General features: G+C 42.4%; 1 protein-coding gene and 1 long non-coding RNA gene across 14 annotated transcripts in view; one reads left to right on the top strand and one right to left on the bottom strand.

The window, feature by feature from the left end:
• Window positions 1-26,848, top strand: part of LOC140463828 (uncharacterized) — a 72,844-nt gene that overhangs the window by 1,773 nt on the left and 44,223 nt on the right. The window lies entirely within an intron of this gene.
• The window catches only part of LOC140463826 (fas-binding factor 1 homolog), a 115,348-nt gene continuing 103,644 nt past the window's right edge, over window positions 15,145-26,848 (bottom strand). For all 13 annotated transcript variants that reach the window (XM_072558194.1, XM_072558196.1, XM_072558201.1 and 10 more), the window contains 3 exons: window positions 23,025-23,142; window positions 20,761-20,891; window positions 15,145-16,113 (listed from right to left, as the gene is read on the bottom strand). In XM_072558194.1, coding sequence (XP_072414295.1) covers window positions 16,030-16,113; window positions 20,761-20,891; window positions 23,025-23,142 — 333 coding nt within the window. In that variant the 3' untranslated portion in view covers window positions 15,145-16,029. The remainder of the gene's footprint in view (window positions 16,114-20,760; window positions 20,892-23,024; window positions 23,143-26,848) is intronic.

The raw sequence follows: 26,848 nt of genomic DNA, 5'->3' as shown, positions 1-26,848 counted from the left end.
AGGCACCTCACCTGTGAATACCAATGATATAAATATCTCAGCACAGGGCACAGCAATCACTTCCCTAGCTTCCCACTGAGTTCCAGGGTATACCTGATCAGGTGCCCAGGGATTTATCCACCTTTATGCATTTTGAGACATTTTTTAAGATGTCATTATTTATTTCACCACATTCTCAATCTTCCATATATTTCTCCACAGTAAACACTCATGCAAATTATTCATTTGGTATATCCTCCATTTCCTGTGGTTCCTGCAGAAGCTTGCTGATCTTTGAGGGGCCTTATTCCCTCCCTAGTTACCCTTTTGTCCTTAATGTATTTATAAAATCCCTTTGGATTCTCGTTAACCCTATTTGCCAAAGCTATCTCATGTCCCCTTTTTACCAAACAATTTTTGAAACTTCTTGCCTAATTCATCAACATTGGCCTTCCTTGAATTTTAACTTTTAGATCTGCTCTATCCTTTTTTGTCACTATTTTAAAACAAATAGAATTATAGTCACTGACCCCAAAGTGCTCCCCCACAGACACCTCAGTCATGTGTCCTGCCCTATTTCCCAAGAGTGGGTCACCTCTTTTTGCACCTTCTCTAGTATATCCATCCACATACCGAATCAGAAAGTTTTCTTGTACACTATTTTCTTGTAACAAATTCCTGTTTGTCAAAGCCTTTAACACTATGATAGTCATAATCACTGTTTGGAAAGTTAAAAATCTGCTACCATAACCACCCTATTATTCTTAAAGGTAACCAAGATCTCCTTACAAATTTGTTTTTCAATTTCCTGCTGACTACCAATGTGTCTATAGTACAATCGCAATAAGGTGATAATCCCTTTCTTATTTCTCAGTTCCACCCAAATAACTTTCCTGGATGTATTCCCAAGAATATGCTCAAATACAGCCATAATGTTATCCTTAATCAAAAACACCACTCCCCTTCCTTTCTTGGTCACCAGCTTCCCCCCCACAAATTCTATCCTTGCTATTGCATCTGTCACAAAGCTGATTCTTTTTTCTCAAAGCTGCTCCTTTCCTCAAGGATACTGTGTCCCTGGTGTTTTTCAGAGGGATCGTAAAACACTCAGGGCTCTGAAACGGCTGGGTTTGGTACAGAGATAAAAAGGGATTGAGACACCTTTTTGTTTACACATAAACAGATGAGACTTTAGGCCAAAGCTTATGTTTTAAAGGGACCTGTCTAGTGAAAGGTGAGTGGTCAGTCCTGGAAGCTGAAGTCTTGGTTGAGTCAGTGCAGTAGTGGGCTGTGTGGAAACAGGCTGCTAGACTCTCTCTCTCCTTCTGCCCTTCTAACTTCAACCTGTAAGACTTTGTTTCATTTTTTTGCTGTGTGTTTAAGGGGTTTGTTTATTGGAACTGTTGTGTATGTTCAGAACTGCATAATTAAATCTAGTTTGGGATAGACTTGAGTTCTGTGGGTATTCTATATTCTGTTCTTTGTGTTTCATTCTGTAAGTTTGTGAATAAATTTTTGTCTGTTTTAACAACCTTGCTAACTTACTCTGAGTAATTTTCACTGTACGCTTACCAAAACAGATTACAAAGTTATGGTCTGGGCTGCCTGCCTAAGAATGTTTTGAGTGGTCTGGCCTAGTCCATAACAGATAGGGGGTTCATCCCGGATTTAGACAGTGAGTGGTAGGTGCTGGTGTCTTTATTTCGGGTGTTGGTTTGGTTGGAGAAACAAAGCTTGGGATAGCAATGGTTCTTTCAGTTGCCAAGAGTTTTCTGGTGGTGGATGAGGTGAGCTTAGCAGTTTTGCAAAAGGTGGTTAAGGCCAAACTCAAGGAATTAGCAGATAAGCTGGAATTGGAGCTGCCTGTTTCTGTGAGGAAAGGAGAGATAATTACAGCAGTAGCTCAGCATTTAAACTTGCAGGAAACACCATCAGGATCTATAGAGATGGCAAGAATGCAATTACAAATGAAGCAGCTTGAGTGAGAGATGAGAGATGGGGAATGGGCAACCAAGATGAAACAGTTTGAGTTATGATTAAAAGCAGAAGAGAGAGCATTTGAGCTTCAGATATTGACCCTTAAAAAGGGAGGTCAGCTTAAAAGGCTGGAGATAAATTCTGAAGGCAAGCCTAATGAGGAAGAGGGTGGGAATGAGCAAACCTATAGTGGGCGAAAGCCTAGTGAGAAACTGTTTATGTATGTTCAGGCAGTGCCTAAATTTGATGAGAAGGATGTGGAAGCCTTTTTCAGCTCATTTGAAAAAGTGGTTGAACAAATGCAGTTGCCATTGACCATGTGGGTTTTGTTGATCCAAACAAAACGTGTAGGTAGGGCTAGTGAGGTCTTCGCGTCACTATCAGAGGAGGTATCTGAGTACTACGAGGAAGTGAAAAAAGCTATCGTAAGTGCATATGAGCTTATACCAGAAGCCTATAGACAATGTTGCAGGAATCTAAGGAAAGACCCTGTTCAAACCCATGTTGAGTTTGAAAGGATCAAACAGAATAATTTCGATAGATGGATAAGAGCTTTAAAAATAGATCAAATGTATTATGCCCTGAGAGAGGTAATTATTTTGGAGGAATTCAAAAATTCACTGCCTGAAGCAGCACAAACTCATGTGGAAGAGCAGAGAGTTAAAACAGCAAGGTTAGCAGCTGAAGTGGCTGATGATTATGAGCTGGTCCATAAAACACGGTTTGGCTTCCAGAATCAATTTCAGTCCATGAGGGATAGAAACTGGGGCAAAGAGAAATCCTCATGTGGAAAGGGAAAGGTAGATCTCAGTGAAGATCATAAGGATAACTTACCACAGGGTAAATAGGAAACCCTTGAAGCGACAAATAAGTTAAAAAGCTCCAGTGTTTTTGTTCTAATAAAGTGGGCCACATGAAATCACATTGTTGGTGAAAGCCAGATGTAGGAAAACAGGACAAGTCTGGAAGTTTTGCTGGCATGGTAACAGAAAGCCCAATGGAAGGTAGAAAGCTGAACCAGAGGTTGATTAAGGAGGAAGTGCCAGATCTGCTTAAAAAAATTACCTGCATGGGCAAAGTTTATTCACATAGGCCAAGAGTAGCAGGTAAAGAGGTTACGATATTAAAGAACACAGGATCCTCTCAGTCTGTGATGCTGAAGGATGAGGAAATATTGAAGGACTATTGCCAGAAAAGGTTTTGGTAACAGGAATCCATGGTGAGACAAAAAGTGCTCAATTATGTAAAGGGAGGCTAGACCATCCAGAGAAGAATGGAGAATTTGTGGTAGGAGTACTGGACAAACTCTCAGCTCCAGGAATATAGTTTGTCCTTCCAAATGATATAGCTGATTCACCAGTAGGAGTGCTGCCTACATTAGTTGAAAAGCCAGTAGAGATGCAGGCAACTGAAGAAATGCAGGATGTTTATTGAGGAATTTTCCCTGATTGTGCAGGAACGAGATCACAGAGTCACAAGTTGAAGGAGGAGAGATCAAAAGTTATGGATAAGAAGCTGAAGTAGTATTATTAGAGACTTACTTTAATCAGATAAGTGGGACAGAAAAGGAGCAAATAGGTAACCATGTAAGTACCTTTAGCTCTGCTAAGCTTATTGAGTTACAGCAGAAAGATGAGAACTTAAAACAGTTGTATCAAGAGGTATACAGAAAGTGAATGCATCCCTGTGTGTTAATACTTAACAAATGGTGTCTTAATGAGGAAATGGAGACCATCACACGTTCAAGCAGATGAGAAATGGGCAGAAGTTCATCAGATTGTTTTGCCAGTAGGGTACAGAAAGGAGGTGCTGTGAGTGGCACATGAGGTACCACTTGGAGGTCATTTAGGGGTGAGGAAAACACAGGCTAAAATACAAAGACATTTTTACTGGCCTGGACTACACCAGGATGTAGTTGAATTTTGCCAGACGTGTCAAAATAGGCAGTAATAAAACCTGCACCTTTAAAACCTATTCCAGCATTTGGGGAACCTTTTACAACAGTCTTGATTGATGGCATGCCTTCCTGGGCCATGTAATTGGACATGGACAAATGGCCCCATGGGATGCAAAAACGAAAATAATTGGGGAATTTCCCACAGCGTCGACGAAAAGAGCAGTACTACGGTTTCTGGGATTGAGTGGATTTTACCAAACGTTCGTGCCGAATTTTAGCAGTATGGCTGCTCCACTCACCGAATTGTTAAAAAAGGGCAAGGAGTTTCAGTGGACTATCAAAAGGCATTTGACAGCCTAATAACTGTGTTAACCACTGCTGTGGTATAGCCACACCTGATCAAACAAAAAGTGGGAATAAGTATTTATTAACAATAATGGATGTATCGACTAGATTTCCAGAGGCAGTACCATTACGCCATATCACAGCAAAAAGGGTTGCAGAAGAATTACTCAAATTTTTTACTGGACACAGACTACCAATACAGGGTCAGATTTCACATCCAAACTGGTCAGGGAGGTTATAGGTAACTTGAGAATACAGCAATTCAGATCGACTGCGTACCATCCTGAATCGCAGGTAGTGCTAGAGAGATGGCATCAAACACCATGTTGAGGGCTTGTAGTCAGTATTATCCAGATGATTGGGATAAGGGAGTTCCATTTGTGCTTTCTGCAATCAACCAATTTCAGTCCATTTGCATTAAGTTTTGGGCATGAAGTAAGAGGACCATTAAAATTGATTTAGTAGAAATTAGTAAGTCAGAATTCAGAAACCCACACATTTGGACTGTGTCAAATTTTAGAGAACGACTAAATAGAGCTGGAGAGTTCACTTGACAGCATTTAAAAGTATCGCAGCATACACTGAAATAAGACGTGGATAAGAAATCAAAAATTTGCAATTTTGCCATCGGGGATATGACATAGATGTTACTTCCAGTAATAGGTGAACTTTTAAAAGCAAGGTTTAGTGAACCTTATCAAATTGAGAAGAAATTGAGTGAGGTGAACTACTTGATAGGGACTCTAGACAGGAAGAAATCTCTGAATGTGTCATGTGAATATGCTCAAAAGTAGTTAAGAGGAAAAGGTGTTAATGATTAAAGCACAGAAGGAGGAACCAAGTGCAGAGGATTCTGAATTGGACAGTGTCAAAAATTGGGATAAATTATTGAATTACCTTCCACAAGAAAATCAAAATCACCTGAAAGAGTCATTACTATTACATGAGATATGTGAAAATACACTGGCAAGTACTAACCTAATTGTGTATGATGTAGATATAGGAGATGCTATGTCTGATTAAGTAACATCCTTATAGGCATAACCCTCTAAAGTTGGCGCGGGTTCAGAAGGAGATAGAGCCCATGCTCCAAGATAACATAAGCAAAGTGAGTTACAGTGATTGGAGCTCACCCATAGTCATAGTGCCAAAGTAAGATCATACCCAGTGGGGACTATCGCAAAGTCAACGCTGTTACAAAGACCAATGCATTTCCAAATCTGCTGTTGGAGGATGTGTCGAAAAGGTGGGGCAAGCAACTTACATTTCTCAGTTGGACTTAGAACATAGAACATAGAAGAATACAGCGCAGTACAGGCCCTTCGGCCCTCGATGTTGCGCCGATCAAAGCCCACCTAACCTACACTAACCCACTATCCTCCATATACCTATCCAATGCCCGCTTAAATACCCATAAAGAGGGAGAGTCCACCACTGCTACTGGCAGGGCATTCCATGAACTTACGACTCGCTGAGTGAAGAACCTACCCCTAACATCAGTCCTATATCTACCCCCCCTTAATTTAAAGCTATGCCCCCTTGTAATAGCTGACTCCATACGTGGAAAAAGGTTCTCATGGTCAACCCTATCTAAACCCCTAATCATCTTGTACACCTCTATCAAGTCACCCCTAAACCTTCTTTTCTCCAATGAAAACAACCCCAAGTGCCTCAGCCTTTCCTCATAGGATCTTCCTACCATACCAGGCAACATCCTGGTAAACTTCCTCTGCACCCGTTCCAGTGCCTCCACATCCTTCCTATAGTATGGCGACCAAAACTGCACACAATATTCCAGATGCGGCCGCACCAGAGTCTTATACAACTGCAGCATGACCTCAGGACTCCGGAACTCAATTCCTCTACCAATAAAAGCCAGTACGCCATATGCCTTCTTCACTGCACTATTTACCTGGGTGGCAACTTTCAGAGATCTGTGTACATGGACACCAAGATCCCTCTGCTCTTCCACACTACCAAGTATCCGACCATTAGCCCAGTAATCCATCTTTTTGTTACTCTTACCCAAGTGAATCACCTCACACTTAGCTATATTGAACTCCATTTGCCACCTTTCTGCCCAGCTCTGCAGCTTCTCTATATCCCGCTGTAACCTGCCACATCCTTCCTCACTGTCTACAACTCCTCCGACTTTCGTATCATCCGCAAACTTGCTCACCCAACCTTCTAACCCTTCCTCCAGGTCATTTATAAAAATGACAAACAGCAATGGTCCCAAAACAGATCCTTGCGGAACACCGCTAGTGACGGCACTCCAAGATGAACCTTTGCCATCAACTACTACCCTCTGTCTTCTTCCAGCCAGCCAATTCCTAATCCAAACCTCCAACTCACCCTCAATGCCATATCTCTGTATTTTCTGCAGTAGCCTACCATGGGGGACCTTATCAAACGCCTTACTAAAATCCATATATACCACATCTACCACTTTCCCCTCATCTACCTCCTTAGTCACCTTCTCAAAGAATTCAATAAGGTTTGTGAGGCACGATCTGCCCTTCACAAAACCATGCTGACTATCCTTGATCACATTATTCTTATCCAGATGTGCATAAATCCTATCCCTTACAATTCTCTCTAAGACTTTGCCCACAACAGAAGTGAGACTCACTGGCCTATAGTTACTAGGATTATCCCTACTCCCCTTCTTGAACAAGGGAACCACGTTTGCTAGCCTCCAGTCCTCTGGCACTACTCCTGTAGACAAAGAGGACACAAAAATCAAGGCCAATGGCTCTGCAATCTCCTCCCTTGCTTCCCAGAGAATCCTAGGATAAATGCCATCAGGCCCAGGGGACTTATCTATTTTCACCCTTGCCAGAATTTCCAACACCTCTTCTCTACATATCTCAAAGCCATCCATTCTACTTATTCGTGCCTCAGTATTCATATCGACAACAATGTCCTGTTCCTGAGTGAATACTGACGAAAAGTATTCATTCAGTGCCTCCCCAATCTCTTCAGCCTCCACACGCAACTTCCCATTACTATCCTTGATTGGACCTATTCCTACCCTAGTCATTCTTTTATTCCTAACATACCTATAGAAAGCCTTAGGGTTTTCCCTAATCCTACCAACTAAGGACCTTTCATGTCCCCTCCTTGCTGCTCTTAGCTCTCTCTTCAGGTCCTTCCGGGCTACCTTATAACTCTCAATCGCCCCTATTGAACCTTCACGCCTCATCTTTACAAAGGCCGCCCTCTTCCATTTAACAAGGGATTCCAATTCCTTATTAAACCACGGCTCCCTCACACGACCCTTTCCTCCCTGCCTGATAGGTACGTACTTATCAAGGACACTCAATAGTTGCTCCTTGAACAAGTTCCACATATCAATTACGCTCTTGCCTTGGAATCTACTTTTCCAATCCACACATCCTAAGTCATGCCTCACCGCATCATAATTTCCCTGCCCCCAGCTATAACTCTTGCCCTGTAGTACACACTTATCCCTCTCCATCACTAGAGTAAAAATCACCGAATTGTGGTCACTGTCCCCAAAGTGCTCACCTACCTCTAGTTCTAATACCTGGCCTGGTTCGTTACCCAGAACCAAATCCAGTATGGCCTCACCTCTTGTTGGCTTATCTACATATTGTGTCAGGAAACTCTCCTGCACACATTGGACAAACACTGACCCATCTAACGAACTTGAGCCATAGCTTTCCCAATCAATATCAGGAAAGTTAAAGTCCCCCATAACAACCACCCTATTACTGTCACTCTTCTCCTGAATCATCTTCGCAATCCTTTCTTCAACAATTCTAGGACTATTCGGAGGCCTGTAAAAGACTCCTAACAGGGTGACCTCACCTCTCCTATTCCTAACCTCAACCCAAACTACCTCAGATGGCAAATCTTCGTCCATCTTCCTTTCCACTGCTGTAATACTATCTTTGACAAGCAAAGCCACACACCCCCCTCTTTTACCCCCACCTCTGACCCTACTAAAACATTTAAACCCTGGAACCTGCAACAGCCAATCCTGTCCCTGATCTAGCCATGTCTCCGTAATAGCCACAACATCGAAGTCCCAGGTACCAACCCACGCTGCAAGTTCACCTACCTTATTTCTTAAACTTCTGGCATTAAAATATACACACTTCAAGCCACTCTTCTGTTTACAGGCACCCTCCTTTAAGATTGATGCCATATTCCTAACCTCCCTACTGCTCAGAGGCGACTGGCAGGGACCTCTGTCAGAGAGAGCAAAGGCAATTTTGGCTTTCGTAATGCCAAATGGACTATATCAATTCAAAATCAAGCCATTTGGTATAAAAAAAATGCTGCAGCCATTTCAGAGACTAACTAATAAGGTCATTGCCAGATTACATAACCGTGTGGTGTATATTGATGACCTGGTGATTTTTAGTCACTCATGGAAAAAACATTTCCAGCATTTATCGGACTTGTTCGGTCAACCTTGGAAGGCAAGCTAAAGCTCAAGTCACCTTCCTGGGCCATTTTGTTGGACAAATGGCCCCATGGGATGTGAAAACAAAGGTAATTAGGGTATCCCCCACATCCTTGATAAAAAGAGCAGTACTACGGTTCCTGGGATTGAGTGGATTTTACCAAATGTTTGTGCCAAACTTTAGCAGTGTGGCTCCTCCACTCACTGAATTGTTAAAAAAGGGCAAGGAGTTTCAGTGGATAGCAAACTGTCAAAAGGCATTTGACAGCTTAAAAACGATGTTAACCACTGCCCCAGTATTAGCCACACCAGATTACAAAGCCTTTCAAGGTGGCTATCGATATCAGTGATGTGGGTGTCGGTGTAGTGCTCCTGCAGGAGGATGACGAGGGAACAGAAAGACCCGTTGGGTATTTTTCCAGAAAGTTGAACGTTCATCAACAAAAATAATTAATGGTGGAGAAAGAGCTTGGTGTTGGCATTTCAACATTTCAGTGTTTATATTACCAGCAATGCATCTGAGACAATCGTATACACTGATCATAACCCATTGACGTTTGTGGAGAAATTCAAAGACAAAAATGCCAGCCTGTTTAGATGGAGCTTGTTGTTGCAGCCATTCAATTTGACAATTGTGCAGGTGGCAGCTCACAAAAATGTGATTGCTGATGCGTTATCAAGGCTCGAATGAGATACAGAGGCATTCGGTGGCGTGTGAGCCACGGCCTGAATTCAAATGTGGTTGTGCATGTTTACATGAGTATAATCAGTGTAGTGTATATGTGTGTTTGAGAGTACTAACCAGTTTGCTTTTTGAGGGGTTTTAAAAATGAAGCCACCTTTGGCTATTGATGGTTCTTTTTTTTAAGGGGGGAGGTGTCATAAAGCTGTTCCTTTTCTCAAGGATACTGTGTCCTTGGTTTTTTTCAGAGGGGTCATAAAACACTCAGGGCTCTGAAAAGGCTGGTTTGGTACAGAGATAAAAGTGTGTTGGGAGGCCTTTGTGTTTATACGTAAACAGACAAGACTTTAGGCCAAAGCTTGTTTTAAAAGTGACCTGTCTAACGAAAGGAGAGTGGTCAGTTCTCGAAGCTGAAGTCTTGGTTGAGTCAGTGCAGCAGTGGGCTGTGTGGAAACAGGTGTCTAGACTCTCTCTCTCCTTCTGCCCTTCTAACTTCGACCTGTAAGCATTTGTTTCATTTTTACTTTGTTTAAGGGGTTTGTTTATTGGGACTGTTGTGTATATTCGGAACAGCATAATTAAGTCTAGTTTGGGATAGTCTGAGTTCTGTGGGTATTCTATATTCTGTTCTTTACATTTCATTGTATAATTTTGTGAATACATTTTTGTCTGTTTTAAAACCTGGTAGTCAACCTCGCTAACTTACTCGGAGTAATTTTCACTGTACACTTACCCAAACAAACGGCAAAGTTATGGTCTGGGCAGCCTGCTTATGAATGATTTGAGTGGTCTGGCCTAGTCCATAACACACCTATACCTTGGAAAATTAAGCTTCCAGTTCTGTCCATCCATGAGCCATGTCTCCATAATTGCTACGATATCCTAGTCCCGTATTCCCAAGCATCAGCATGGATTAGTTGGACCAGGGTCTGTTTATGTGCTCTATGATTCTATGATTATTTGGGCTACATTCTAAACAACAGTATGAAAGTTGGAAAATTTGGTGCCAGAAGGATAATTGGCAAAGTAAATGAGTGGTTTAAAAAAAACCCACGAGATAATTTATTTTAGATTTAGGATATTTTTCTTTCCTTTTGGCTCCGTTTCTTTTATTTCTGTTGTTTTCTTAATTCCGGTTTTGTAACCAAGATAACACTGGTCAATGGTGACTTTGTACTCTTCCCACAATACAAGGCGACCCCCGTATCCACGGAATCATTTTCCATGGTTTTGGTTACCCGCGGTTTACTGTGGCCTGAACCTTGTATAGGGAACTTTCCGGAACCAGGTATCGGGGGCTGCCGGGCAGGTAAAAACTTCCCATTTAAATGAATGGGTTCACTCCTATCCACAGTTTTGGGCTTCTGTGGTAGATTTAGGAATGTATCCCCCAGAGGTATGGGGGGACTACTGTACAGTATTTGAACACGTGACAAAAAAATCTAATTTTAATAGTTTACTCACAATTTCACTTTAATCCAAGTATTGCAAAGTCAATGTATTCAGATTCAAAAAGACTAACCCATACATGGCTAAGATAGCAGAATGATCATGTCATTGATGGAAATCCAGAAACTGAACAAATGATGGGGAACATGGGTTCAAATCCCACCAGCAGCTAGACAATTTAAACTCAATTAATTAAATAAATTTGGAATCAAAGTCGAATCTCAGTTATAATGCCCTAGCTGAGAGCGTAGGGAGGCAGGTTCAACCAAGGCATTCCAAAGAGAATTCAGTGAGCTGGTACCTGAAAATGAAAACAGGTCCCAGCAGAGCTGTGGGGAATGAAATGGGGTTAATGACACGAAGTGAACTGCTTTTTCATAGGGCCAGCACAGATACAATGGCTTCTATATGCATTTCTGGTCACCACACCATGTGATTGCATGAGGCAGTGTATCGAAAGGATTTACCTGGATGTTGCTGGGCTGTGAAGAAAGGCTTGGGTTGTTTTCCTTTAAGCAGGAAAGGATGGGGGCAAATCTAATTGAGGTGTACAAAGTTTAGAGGTCCATAGTTTGGGGAGATAGGGAGGAACATTACCCCTTGGTAGAGGCAACAGTAACTGGGGGATGAAATGTTAAGGTAAGGCTCAGGAGGTTTAGAGTGATTTGGGGAAAAAATAAATCACTTCTGGTATTTGCAGCTCACTGCTGAAAAGCTGGTAGACCCATTTAAGAATATTTAGATAAGCATTTGAAGCACCACAGGATACATGGCTATGGGCCAAGTGCTGGCAAATAGGATTCAAATCGATGGATATTTGATGAACAGCATGGATATGATGGGCCGAAGAGTCTCTTTCCATGCTCTTGACTCCTCTGTACTGTAACCATTGTGATTATATAGATATTAATTAACAAAATAAAACAAGGTGAGAAAGGGATGTTACTGGGGGTGGTGTACCAGGTGCACCATAGAGTCAAAAAGTCACACAGCACAGAAACAGACCCTTCGGTCCAACCAGTCCATGCTGAACATAATCCTAAACTAGTCCCATCTGCCTGCTCCTGGCCCATATCCCTCCAAACCTTTCCTATTCGTGGACTAATTCAAATGTCTTTTAAACTTCAAAATTGTACCAACATCCACCACTTCCTCTGGAAGTTTATTCCACACGCAAACCACCCTCTGTGTAAAAACTTTACCTCTTGTGTCTTTTTTTAAATCTCTCTCCTCTCACCTTAAAAATGTTCCCCATCATCTTGAAATCCCTCATCCTAGGAAAAAGGCAACAACTATTAACCTTGTCCGTACCCCTCATTATATTATAAACTTAGAGTTATTGAGGTATACAGCATGGAAACAACCTTTTGATCAAATTTCTCCATGCTGAACTATACAGATTTAGTCCCATTTGCCATCATATGGCCCATAATTCTCTAAACCCTTTCTATTCATATACCCATCCAGATAAGTTTTAAATATTGTAATAATACCTCCACCACCTCCCCTGGCAGCTCAATCTATATGTACACCTCCCTGTGCATGAAAACATTGCCCCTTAGGTCCCTTTTAAATCTTTCCCCTCTCACCTTAAACAGGTGCACTCTAGGTTTGGACTCCCCTACCCCAGGGAAAAGACCTTGCCTATTTAACCTATCCATGCCTGTCTTGATTTCATAAGCCTCCATAAGGTCACCCCTCAGCCTCTGACACTCCAGGGAAAATAGCCCCAGCCTATTTAGTCTCTCCCTATGGATGAAACCATCCATCCCTGGCAACATCCTCATAAATCTTTTCTGAACACTTTCAAGTTTCACACCAGCCTTCCTCTAGGCAGAAGACCAGAATTACCACACAATATGCCAGAAGTGGCCAAACCAAAATCCAGAACCACAAACCTGCACTCCAAGGTCTCTTTGTTCAGCAACACTCCCCAGGATCTCACCATTAAACGTATAAGTCCTGATTTGATTTGTCTTTCTAAACTCTATGGAGAATTATCTTATTCTCTACAACCACCTGATGAAGTAGCGCTTTGAAAGCTAGTGCTTTCAAATAAACCTGTCGGCCTATAACCTGGTGTTGTGATTTTAACATTGAGAACTGTAGAATTGTTTTTAAAAAGTGGAGAATCACAAGTTTCATCAGAGTGAAGATCTTATTTGAAATTTAATGAAGAAAATGTGTTGAAGAAATTAGTGCAACTGAAAGCTAACAGGTTTCCCCGATGGCCTGCTTCACCTGATCGTATATGTTGATATTCCCCTACACTGTGCCATTTAATAAGATTGTAGCTGACCTGTGTTGCAGGTCTACACTCAGTTTTGCCTCAGCTCTTTCCCAGTGTTTGCTGAGAATCTGTGGATCTCAGTTTCAAATTAACAATTAATCTGGCTTCAGTGACTACAAGAGTTCCAAATTTTGTGAGGGAGGCAGGTAAATAATCATAGGATTTATATATCATTGTAGTTACAGCACAGAAAGAGCCATTAAGGGGACTCTGAAGGCAGGAGCTTCAACTTGTGCAATTGTCCAACAGTTTTGAGTTTCTTTCAGCTTGACTTGATGAATGCGGAAGTTATAAGGTACGGATGAGCTAACTGACTATGGTATTGTGGTAGAAGATACCATTCAGGAGAAGAAAGAAATAATGTGGGATAGCACAGTGAGGGAGAATTGACCATTCTGTGCATCAAAGAGCACAAGTCCAGATGGCTGTGATGTCTGTCCGTTGCCAAGGTTTGGAACTCCTCTGATGGGCTGGAGTGCGACTTGGAATGGGAGGGGGAGGGACCAGTTGTCGTGATCCATGTCGATACCAACAACATAGAAGCACAAAGAAGGAGTTTCTGCGTAGTCAATAAGAGGAGCTGAGTGCCAAATTAATAACCAAAAAAATCAAAGGTCATAATTTCTGCATTATTACCTGAGGCTGTGTACACGTTGGCATGGGGCAATTCAGATTGAAGATATAAATGCATGGCTCAAAAACAAGTGTGGGAGGAGTGGCTTCTCGTGTGTGGGGCTCAGGCACCATCTCTGGTAAAGTGGAGTTAGTACTGATGGGAAGGTCTCCATGCTGAACTCTGAGCCTGGAATTCTTACCTACCTAGGGAGGGAGACAGGATTTTAAACTAAATAGTTGTGGCAACGGATCAAATTTAGAAAGATTTGCTAAATCAAATAGTAGAGCCAAGGCCAAAGAGAAAGGTATTAATCTGGAAAATGATAAAATAGATTGTGACGGGAAGAGATAGTTAAAATCTACTAACAGGTAAACATAGAATTTACCTGTTTGAAACTGAAGAAACTATTTTTGAATACATATAGCTATTACAGAGGCAAGGCTGCAGAGTGACATGGATTAGGACCTGAATCTTGAAGGGGACAGACAGGGGAAGGCCAGGAAAAAGTGGAAAACATCTGTTATTTAATGTTAGAATTAGAACAATGGAGAGAAATGGCCGAAGTTCAGGAACCAAGACATGGAAACAGTTTGGATATAAATGAGAAATTATAACAGCAAGTAATTTGTGGGAATGGCCTATAGCGTCCCTAACAACGACACAGAAGGGTAGAGTCATAGAGACGGACAGTGCGGAAACAGACCCTTCGGTCCAACCCGTCCATGGCGACCCGATATCCTAACTAACATAATCTAGTCCCATTTGCCAGCACTTGGCCCATGTCCCTCTAAACCCTTCCTATGCATACCATCCAAATGCTTTTTAAATGTTGCAATTATTCCAGCCTTCATTATTTCCTCCTGGCAGCTCATTTCATACACACACTACTCTCTGTGAAAAAGTTGCCCCTTAGGTCCCTTTTTATATCTTTCCCCCAAAGGAAGACATAATATGAGCTTGTCAGTAAGACACAGTGATAACAAAGGGAGATTTTAAAATCTGCATATTGACTGGAAAGGTAGTGTAGATGAGTTCATTTAATGTTTTTGAGAGAGTTTATTCAAATAGCATGTTCTAGAACTGATTAGAGAATGGACTTTACTCGGTCTGGTATTGCACAATAAGATAGGATTAATTAATGATCTCATAAAGAATGTGTCCCTAGGTAGCAATGACCATAATATGATTGAATTTTACCTTCAATTTGAAATTTTTTAAAATTAATAAAGGGGAGTCATGAAGACATGAAAGCAAGCTGGTGAAATTTCATACCTTTAAGGGGATATTACAGAATATAGAGAAAAGAATTTGTCTCTTCTGAAGAGTGCAAGGCAAAAGTTTTGCCATGTCTCCCTTTGTCAGCAAGATTCAGGTTCTATATGACAAAGCTAAGATTCATAAATTCTTGAACTTGGCTCTGGCCATCACTTCTGAGTCTAGCTCTGTGCATACCAAAAATTGACACTAATACATGTTTCATTCAAAAACTTTTAACCACAGCTTGCCACCAACTGTGCACTGCACTTGCAGTTTTTTTTTGTTTTTATTGCAAATGTACATCTTCATGTTACAAACACTGTCTTGACTTAATTACACATCTTTGCATAACTGATTATAAAATTCACTGGGAAAAGATTAAAATCCTGAAAAGCAAAGAGATGAACCAGACTGAATCTTCCTGAATGAAAACCACCCTCTATCCAAAGAAATGTGGTTAAATCTAACATTTCTTGTCATTTAGGATGGTGAGGGAAGGGTGGATGAAAAATAATTTCCTTTTATGTGAAAATAGATTAGTCTTCAGTGAGGATAATAACAGCATTCTGAAAAAAGGTCACTAGACCAAAAATGTTAAATTTGCTTCCTTTCCACAGATGCTGCCAAACCTGTTGAGTTTTTCCAACAATTTCTGATTTTGTTCCTGCCTTATTTTGGACTTAGTCTTGATTTTCATGAGAAATGCATTTCTATCAAATAAAGTCTGTGAGAGTGGGTTTCAAACCTTAGCTGGTGGAAAGCTTCAGTTAGGGGTACATCAGTTTAAAACACATCCAAGACTGGGGTAACAGTAAGTGGGACATAAATGCATGCTCTCGCTGGTGTGTCTAAATATATCCCAAAGAATGAGGTGTATCTGTGCCAGCAGATGTAAGGGAAAGGTTTTACCACTTGAATTGTCAGGAGCATGGCTCATATACAAAATGATTTACTTCTGTAATTGGTTCTATTTCCTGCAAACATTGTTATAAAAATAAAAAAGTTTATACACTGTATTAAAAAATTAAGCAACCGCTACATTTATCAATGATGTAAAAAGGGATTTATACAATCGTTTTAGAATTCCCTAAAGATTGTAGTTTTATACTGTCTGTGAAGTTGTGTTATATGGAGCTTTCTTTAGTGTCTCCAGGAAGAACTGCTCATCTTCAAGGAAGTCATGGTCCTGTAAAAGAGAAACAAAGGCCAGAGTGATTGACAGGCTAACAGTAGACTGACTGCATACTGGCTGCATTACTTTGGGGTTGTCTCCAGTGATTTGTGCAGATCCATTGGAAATACTTTTGATGCTGGACTGATTTCACTCTAGAATGTACAAAACTTAGGACAATTCCAAATCATGAACCATAAGTTCACTGAGGGAGAGTGGACAACCGAGGTAGGACGCATAACTAGATGGGAAAGGTACATTTCTGGTATATTCAAACTGAACTAGTCTTAGCCAGAGCACTGGCAGCAAGACAACCTCCTCTGAAACCCTGGGACAGGGAGGGAATAACTGCCTCAAGGTCCTGCTCCTAGCAGATATCTAGGGACTTCAGCTACAAATTGGAACAACATATGTCTCTGTGATCTCCACCAGTACCCCTCAAACTGAGTGCTACAGATCCCTGGGGATCTCGAGAGACTTTTCAGGGATTGTCTATGTAGTCAAACAGCAGATAGAAGCAGACTTAGTGAGAGCCAGGAGCCAGTAGTAGTAGTAGTCGTACTGCAGTGCAGCAGGCTGGCCATCTCATCTCAAAGTAGATTCCCTATGAAGACATACAGAATAGCAGATAGACCCCCAGTAACCAAGGCCAATGTTGGCAATAAGGTGAATTCAACTTTAAGACTATAACATGAAGGAGCAGATTACTTTCTGCCATTCAACGAGATCATAGCTGATCTGATCATCTTCAACTCCATTTCCTGCCTTTTCGCTATAATCCTTGATTCCCTTACTGATTAAAAATCTGTTTGTCTAAGCCTTAAATAAACATAATGACCTAGCCTGGACAACTGCTGGGGTAAAAAATTTCACTGATTCAGCCTTGTTCAAGAGAGGAAGTTTGGGGAAAAAAAACTTCCTTCTCCTTGTTATAGGAAGGATGTTATTAAACTGGAAAGAGTGCAGAAGGAATTTACAAGGGTGTTGTCAGGACTCTACGGTCTGAGTTATAGGGAGAGGTTGGACAAGCTAGGACTTATTTCTTTGGAGAGCAGGGGACTGAAGTACGGGGGATCTTATAGAAGTGTAGAAGATAATGAGAGATATGGATAGGGTGAATGCACTGAGTCTTTTTCCAAGGGTTGTGGAACTGAGGATTAGAGAGCATCAGTTTAATGTTAGAGGGGAAAGAATAAAAGGAAACCTGAGGGGCAACCTTTTTTTTTACAGACGGTGGCACGCATATGGAATGAGCTGCCAGTGGAAGTGATTGAGGTTTATTAGATTAGATTAGATTACTTACAGTGTGGAAACAGGCCCTTCGGCCCAACAAGTCCACACCGCCCCGCCGAAGCGCAACCCACCCATACCCCTACATTTACCCCTTACCTAACACTACGGGCAATTTAGCATGGCCAGTTCACCTAACCTGCACATCTTTGGACTGTGGGAGGAAACCGGAGCACCCGGAGGAAACCCACGCAGACACGGGGAGAATGTGCAAACTCCACACAGTCAGTCGCCTGAGGCGGGAATTGAACCCGGGTCTCTGGCGCTGTGAGGCAGCAGTGCTAACCAATGTGCCACCGTGCCACCCACATTACTAACATTTATAAGGCATTTGGACAAATACATGGATAGGAAAGGTTTAAAAGGATATGGGTTGAGATTGTGGTGCTGGAAAAGCACAGCAGGTCAGGCAGCATCCAAGGAGGAGAATCGACGTTTCGGGCAAAAGCCTTTCTGATGAAAAGCTTTTGCCCGAAATGTCAATTCTCCTGCTTCTCAGATGCTGCCTGACCTTCTGTGCTTTTCCAGCACCACACTCTCAACTCTGATCTCTAGCATCTGTCGTCCTCACTTTCACCTAAAAAGGATATGGGCCAAGTTTAGGGAAATGGGGTTAGCATGGAAGGACATTTTGGTCAGCATGGACCGGTTTGGGCCAAAGGGCCTGTCTCCCTCTGTGCTGTAGAACTCTCTCTCTCTCTCTCTCTCTCTCTGAGAGTCTTCAAAAGAAAGACTCCAAAATATGAGATGATTCAGTTATAATGACTTCCATATATTATGTTAAAAATCACACAACACCAGGTTATAGTCCAACAGGTTTAATTGGAAGCACACTAGCTTTCGGAGCGACGCTCCTTCATCATGTGATTGCCTGATGAAGAAGCGTCGCTCCAAAGCTAATGCTTCCAATTAAATCTGTTGGACTATAACCTGGTGTTGTGTGATTTTTAACTTTGTACACCCCAGTCCAATACTGGCATCTCCAAATCATCCATATATTATGATTTAGATGAATCCATTTTGAGAGTTTCATGAACTCGAAGAAACAATGTGCGATTTCTGTACATCATACAGACATGTGACCAACCTTTACTTATGCCAACCTATTACATGTGATCAACTTCTTTTTACACTATTTCTCTAGCACACTTCACAGCCTTGATGTAGTTGAAATGCTTATTCATAATCTACTCTCATTGAGCCAGAATGCCCCTCAGTTAAATACTGGAGAGATTGAAGCCCTTGTCACAATGTCAGTTCTTTTTTTCACCCACTCTAAAGTAGTCAAGCCAGATGGTTTACAGCCTTGGCACTTTATCTGACATTGCAAGCATCATCCACCCTCCACCCCTGTCTAAGCCCAATTGCTGCTCTTTGGCGAATCCTGACTGAATTATTCCAGTGCTCCCCACAAGCCTCCTATCCTTTATCCCATATTTCTTCCAAAATCCAATGCCTTATGGACACTTTGGACGGCATGGAGCAGTTTGGGCCAAAGGGCCTGTCTCTGTGCTATAGGACTCTTAACTGCCTTCTGGGCAATTAGGGAAGGGCAATAAATGCTGATCCAGCCAGCAATGCCCGCTCCCACAAAAAAAATGAATTGAGAAAAGCTACAACTCCACCACAAGAACCCTGATAATTCAGAGCTTGTATAGAAATCAGCAATGTTGTCCAGTACCAATGCTGGGGAATGAACTTGCAGTTTTGGCATTATTAGAACAATGCTCTAACCATCTGAGCTAACCAGCCACAGTTTGTTCCCAGAGCTCTGACCTCTTATCGAATAAGTCACAGAGTGATAAAGCATGGAAACAGGCTCTTGGCCTCATGGTGCCCACTCAGTTATTTCCAATTGCCCACATTTGATGCATAGCCCTCTAAACCTTCCCCATCTATGTACCTATCCAATTTTTTTTATTTAGAAGTGTTGCTATTATACCTGCCTCAACCCTTTTCTCTGACAGTCCACTCCATATATGCATTACTCTCTGCTTGAAGAAGTTGCCCCTCAGATCTTTCTTAAATTTTTCCCCTAGTTTTTTTCAATTCCCCATCACTGGGGAAAAGACTACATTCTCCTACATTCCAACGGATAAAGTCCTGTCCTGGCCAACCTCTCCCTAGAATTCAGTCCTATCATTCCTGGCAACACTCTTGTAAATCTCATTTGCACTCTCTCCAGTTTAACTAAGTCTTTCCCATAACAGGGTGACCAAAACAGTACACAATGCTCCAAGTGCGGTCTTGCCAACAACTTATACAACTGTAACATAACATCCTAACTCCTATACCCAGTGTCTTCACTGATGAAGGCCAACATGTTAAATGACTTCTTCACCACCCTGTCTACCTGTGACTTTGCTGTCACTGAACTATGTACTTGTACTCCTCGGCCCCTCTGTTCCACAACAGTCCTCAGGACCTTGTTCTTCACTGTATAAATGTGACCTTGATTTGACTTTCCAAAGTGCAATACCTCATATTGACCTATATTGACTTGCAGTTGCCAATCCTCGGCCCACTTGCCCAGCTGAACAATTTTCGATAACCTCCCTCACTGTCAATGATATCTCCTAATTTTGTATTATCCGCAAACTTACTAATTATACCTTGTACATTCACCTCCAGATCATTTATGTATGTAACAAATAACAAAGGTCCCAGCAACAACCCCTGTGGCACACCGTTAGTCACAGGCCTCCAGTCCAAGAAACAATCTTCAACCATCACCCTCTGCTTCCTACCATCAAGCCAGTTTTGAATCCAGTTAGCTAGCTCTCCTGGATCCCATGCAACCTCGCCTTCATGACTAGCCTGCCATGTGGGACCTTGTCAAAGGCCTTATTATAGTCTATATAGACAACACCCACTGTCCTACCCTCATCTTTCCTCTTGGTTACCTCTTCAAAAAATTCTACAAGATTTGTCTTTTATGCTGTATACTCAATATCTAGGGGTATTTTTACTTTGCTATTTATAATGATGAGTATCAGAAATGTTCAGCAAATCAGATCCAAATAATAAGGACTCTGCAGTTGGTGCAGATTTATTCAGGTCCGCTCTTCCACTGAATCCCAATATAGTGTTTTCCTCTTGAACATCTCTGCAGCATTCACTATTTCCATTGTGATTTGTGTTAAGCAACCAGAGGATTCTTGCCTGGACTAATGTTTTGTATGATTTTGGTTGGCATCCCTAACTTGTTCTCTACTTTTCACCTTACAGCATATGGACAGCTGAAGCCAGGAACGTCATATGTTAGCAAATCTCTGACATCTAGTTACATAAGTGTTCCATGCTTGCTATATCACCAGGACATTCCTCAAACAGGCACACAGAACAGGTTCAGTACATAATGAAAGACCTCACCTTTTTAGCAGCATGTCTGAAAATTGCAAGTTTGGCTTCCAATTCTGAAGGCACAGCTGTTTCAACTTTGCCACCCAACCAAAAATTCCCGGGTAGTCCGTGCTGAGCATTATTAATTACTGGAGGGAGATCTGAAAAGCCAATAAACACAGAGTTCAAACTCTTGCAGGCTGATGACTCATAATAAAGGATACAAACACCATCAATTCAAAAACAATTTGCAGTTGACAATAAGCAAACAAAAAGTCAAACTTTAAAATAACACATATCCAGAGATAGGTCTTCATTTCCGCTTTAGAAGTTCCCAATATGAACTGATGGCAGGCAGAGATTAACAAAGTTACATATTTGGAACATTACCCTTTAGCTTGAAATGTGAGAAGCCAAATTGAGAAGGTTGCTCATGCTTTCCAACTGCTCGAGATCTTTGCTTCAGTCCAGTCAAACAAAAGCATTTAGTACACAAACAGGAGTATAGTAATTGCTGGATTATAAAAAGACAAGGTCCAATTGGTTCATTCATATTTTAAAATCCTGTTACATAATCATGATAATGGAACTGTTGATTTCCATGATCAATGTAGAATGTACACAGAAATGAAGCAAGGAAAGGACCAGAGATGGAGAGTGCTGGATAGGTCCAAAGCCACCTGTTTCTTCCAGGAAGGCTCAAGAGAAGTGGAGGTGCATGAAGATGCATTTCCTTGCCACTTGTGGCATGGCAGGTGTAAACCTGGCTCAGTGGGGCACTCTGACTTCAATCACAAAACTGTAGATATCTTAGTCCGACTCCAGGACTTAAGCACACACTCTGGGATGTGACCAAACTGATGTACTCAGGCTGATACATCATCACAGATCCTATCTTTCAGAAGAGCTATTACATCCAATTACATCAGTTGAAGGTCCCCCATGTCCAGGCCAGCAGTTCTACCTCAAATATCACCAAAACAAATAGGCTGCTCACTTATCCCATTGATATTTACGAGACTTGCTGTATGCAAACTGGTTGCCACCCTCCCTGCAAAACAAGTGACTACATAATTCTTCAAATGTAATGTGCTTCAGGACATCCTGAAGCTGTGAAACTCAAATTCTTTTTCTCTATGTGTCATGGAACATCATCTATAATAGGGATAATGAGAAAAGCAGAGTAAAGTATTGCAATGAAAACAAAAATCTGAAAATGATTAAAATCAGTAAAACAACGCAAGATATGCCAGAAATACATGGCTGGCTAATGTAACATTTCAATAGTTTATTCTTACAAAAGGAAGTGTCCACACTGCAAATATCAACTTAACTTTTTTTTCTGATATTGGCAAACTGCATGGTTTCTGCGTTTTGAGTTTTTACGTAAAATACAGTGATCTGGAGGATAATGGCCACAAAATGACAAACTCAAAACGTGCATTTATTTGGCATGACTCTGGGGCATCACAGCCAAAATGGTGAGATTGCAGAGCTTGGAGCTGCAGAGGGATCTGGGGGTTTCAATGCAAAAAAGGTAGACAATAGCAGTAGGATTATACATGATGACATTTGTATTGTGTTCCTTACGTGAAAATAGCTCAAAGCTAGCGAGGATGACGATGCAGGCCGTAACAGTGAGTATTGGAACCTGGAAAGTGGACCAGCCTGAAAATATAGTCTTAGAAATGAGACTTGGAAGCAAATTGTGGTTGAAAATACTTGTGTAGAAAGCAAAAAGAAAACTGGCAGAGGAAGAAGAAAGACACATGAGCATTTGTTAAATAAGCAAATCTAAAGAGTGGTTTCACATTTTCTGAACAAATAGTCACTTTGTGCACGAATGTGTGCTCCATCTTAATGTTCAGAGACAGAAAAAAAACTGTGGATGTTGGAATCCAAAGTAGACCAGCAGGAGGCTGGAAGAACACAGCAAGTCAGGCAGCATCAGGAGAAGTCAACGTTTCGGGACCTGCCTCAACCTCCCTGCAACTTTCCCTCACTCAAACAAGAAATGAACAAATGCCTGATCCAACAGGAAGGAAGCAGGAATACATTTGCTGAGTGGAAGGAAAGAAGCACATTAATCTGGAATTCCAGTCAACATTTTTCTTGGCCCAGCTACCTTAAACATAGCCCTGTGTTATTTTGAACTGAAATGCCCTTTTGAGAGACAAGCATTGTTTCACTTGAATTGAGCACCAAATCAGAAAAATCCAACAATGAAGAGCACACCACGCAGCCTAAGCAACATAGCCAAGATAAGGAAATCAGAGTTTCAATAAAGTACTTACATGTCTGATTTGCAAAGGACACCGGCGGATTCCTGAGATGTGGTGCTACTGCAGTGATGGGCATTCCCATTGCAAGTTTGTGTGGATGATGTCGTTGCTGGGCTATACTCAGTCGTTCCTGAAAATTAAGTATTCAGACAAAGTGTGTAATTTTCACTGTTCATTTCTAGCATCCAGCCTTCTCATGTGCCACTAACCACTCCTAGGTGGACAGTCCTCTGCTTCAATTTGAGAAGAACTTAAATGTATTGATGTCACATATTTCAGTTTCCCCCACGCTTTACAACTTATGGTCATTTAAGTTCAATTGCTGGATAAAAAGGTTAGTTTATTATGGTGATCCATTTGCTTAGGGAACTGCATATGAGGCCCTACAGGGAGAATACTTTCATCCCATTTGACTAGATGTGAATCTAGATCATAGAAGTGAGAGGTCAGTGTTTAACCCACTACACAATCTAGACTAATTGCGTCTTCCATGAAACCTGTTCTGTAGGCATATAATAATACGGCTATAATTATTTTATTCTTCATGGATTCCCAGACTACTCAGCAACAGATATTGCACTTCAAATTGTGCTTCTGTCATTGCTTGTGACTGGATTGAACACCTTAATGATATTGGTTTGAAAGATCTCCAGAACAGCTTTACTACTTAAGGTACCAAAGCTTCATATTTTGAAGGTGAAGCATTTCAAAGTCTTTTGGAAAATAGCGACTTCTGAAGTCACCTGCTAGTACAGAACTTGAGTATTGCTCAGAGACATTGTCAAAAATTTTCATCTTGCACTGATCAGGACAGACACAAGAGTACCAATTTTAAAGACAGCAACAATGTATACAGTTTGAGAAAAGGGCCACTGATTTATTGCTAAGTGGACTCTGACTGGTAGAGGTGTTGCCATGGAGAATGCACCAGGCAACAAGTGCAATCCAAGCTTTTGTAAAATTGAAAAAGGTACAATGCCTGGACATGTTTTCATGACTGCAGAGGACAGTGCCCTGTCTATGAGTAGATGTAGCTTTTAGCAAGTGCAAGACAGCCAAACTGAGTCTGAATGATGATCTTAAATTGGTTGTTAGTGTAATCCTTCGTACACTTGGAATTGTTGTGTAAGTGCTGTCTATTCATGCAGTTACATCTAATGTGGAGCTTGTATTCCAAGTTTCGAGAGCCTAGGCTGGTTGAGATGTGTGAGAGGCAGAATGCCAATTTGGCTTGTCACCATCAACCTGCCACTCATCGTTACTATGTAGTAGCAGGGTGAAACCACTAACTTTGAACAACAGGTGCCACTGCAGTCAAGCCTTTTTCAAAGAAACTAAAGCTTGGGAGATCCCTGTTCCAATGTGTATTCACCATGGCAAGACCTCAATCAGATTTCACTTATCAACTAATCTTTTCTCATGGATTATTCTGATCTGTGCAAGATGAAAAGCCTTGACATCATGTCCCTGTTCTCATCAATTTTCATTTACTTCTGAATGATTTAGGCAGACATCTAAACTGAAGTTATCCTAATGTAACATCTTTAAGCTCCTTGAACATTTCCCATGGATTAGTGGGTTGCACTCTCAGCTTTGAGTCAAAAATTGGCATCAAGTTACCATCCAGAGACAAACAGACTTTTGGGCTGAGATAAATGGGGAGGTGGGGGGGGGGGGGGGGGGAGGGGGAGGGAAAATGGGGCTGGAGGGAAGGTAGCTGAGAGTGCAATAGGTGGTTAGAGATGGACAGGTGGGACAGGTCATGAGGATGGTGCTGAGCTGGAAGTTTGGAACTGGGGTAACGCCATGGAGTTGAAGGGTCCAGAGGTGGAAAATGAACCGTTCTTCCTCCAGGTGTCAAGTGGCGATAGGAGGCCCAGGACCTGCATATCCGTGGCAGAGTGCGAGGGGGAGTTGAAATGTTCAGCCATGGGACAGTGGAGTTAATTGGTGTGGGTATCCAGGAGATGTTCTCTGAAGCGTTCTGAGAGTAGGTGTCCAGTCTCCCCTGTCCTATCTGTCCATCTTTCTTCCCACCTATCCACTCCATCTTCCTCTCTGACCCATCACCTTCACCCCCATCTACCTATTGCACTCTCAGCTACCTTCCCCCCCCATCCCCACATGCCTCCCATTTATCTCTCCAACCCCCCCAAGGCTCCCAGCCCATTTCCTGATGAAGGGCTTTTGCCCAAAACGTCAATTTTCCTGCTCCTCGGATGCTGCCTGATCAGCTATGTTTTTCGAGCATCACACTCTCGACTCTGATCTCCAGTGTCTGCAGTACTCACTTTCTCCTAGTTGATTTTAACCTTACTGCAGAGCCTTTTCCAAGGATGCCTACCTTGAAGAAGGTCTCCTCTTTTCTCTACAAGGATCTGAGTGTGTGTTTCTCTCTCTCTCTCTCTCTCTCTCTCTCACTGCAACCCCCAGGTCATCTCTCTGCCCTGAAGCTCTTCAGCCACATTCTGAAACAGACTCGCTACCACAGCCACATCTCCTTCCTCAGTGCCAGCCTATGGAACCAACTGATCCCAATATACTCCGAACAACATTCCGTCCAACACAATTTGGATCTGAACAAGAACATCAGCACCATTCCCCAACTTTTCCTCCACCACATTGATGACTGCATCGGCGCCACCTCATGCTCCCATGAGGAGGTTGATCAACTGCACTGACACATTCCACCCTGACCTTAAATTCACCTGGACCATCTCTGACATCTCCCTCCCCTTCCTGGACCTCTCCATCTCCATCAATGGTGACTGGCTCAACACTGATATTTTCTACAAACCCACCAACTCCCACATCTACCTGGATTACACCTCCTCCCAACCTGCCTCCTGCAAAAATGCTATCCCTTATTCCCAATTCCTCTGCCCCACTGCATCTGTTCCCAGGAGGACCAGTTCCACTACAGAACACACCAGATGTCCTCCTTTAAAGACCAAAATTTCCCCTCCCACGTGGTTGATGATGCCCTCCAACGCATCTCATCCACGTCCCGCACCTCCGCTCTCAAACTCCACCCCTCCAACTGCAACAAGGACAGACCCCCCCCCCCCCCCCCCCCCCACCCCAGTCCTCACCTTCCACATGACCAACCTCCATATAAAATCACATCATCTGCCAACATTTCCGCCACCTCCAAATGGACCCCATCATCAGGGATATATTTCTCTCCACACCCCTTTCCGCCTTCCACAAAGACTGTTCCCTCCACGACTGCCTCATTAAGTCCACATCCCCCAACAACCCACACTCCCCTCCTGGCACCTTCCCCTTCCACTGCAAGAATTGCAAAACCAGCACCCACACCTCCCCCCTCACCTCTGCCCAAGGCCCCAAAGAAGCGTTCCACATCCATCAAAGTTTCACCTGCACTTCCACATGTCATTTACCGTATCCGTTGCTCCCGATGCGGTGTCCTCTACACTGGGGAGACTGGACACCTTCTTGCAGAGTACTTCAGAGAACATCTCCGGGACACCCGCACCAATCAATTCCACCGCCCCATGGCTGAACATTTCAACTCCCCCTCGCACTCTGCCGAGGACATGCAGGTCCTGGGCCTCCTCCATCACCATTCCCTTCCCCTCATCTTCCACCTCGGGATCCTTCAACCCCAGACATCAACGTGGACTTCACCAGTTTCCTCATTTCCTCTCCCCCACCTTACCTCAGTTCCAACCTGCCAGCTCAGCACCGTCCTCATGACCTATTCTACCTGTCCATCTTCCTTCCCACCTATCTGCTCCACCCTCTTCTCCGACCCATCACCTTCACCCCATCTCCATCCACCTATTGCACTCTCACCTCTCTTCCCCTCAGCC

Source organism: Chiloscyllium punctatum, chromosome 39, assembly GCF_047496795.1.
Source record: "Chiloscyllium punctatum isolate Juve2018m chromosome 39, sChiPun1.3, whole genome shotgun sequence".
NCBI lineage: Eukaryota > Metazoa > Chordata > Chondrichthyes > Orectolobiformes > Hemiscylliidae > Chiloscyllium > Chiloscyllium punctatum.
This window is presented reverse-complemented; position numbering and strand designations above follow the sequence as displayed.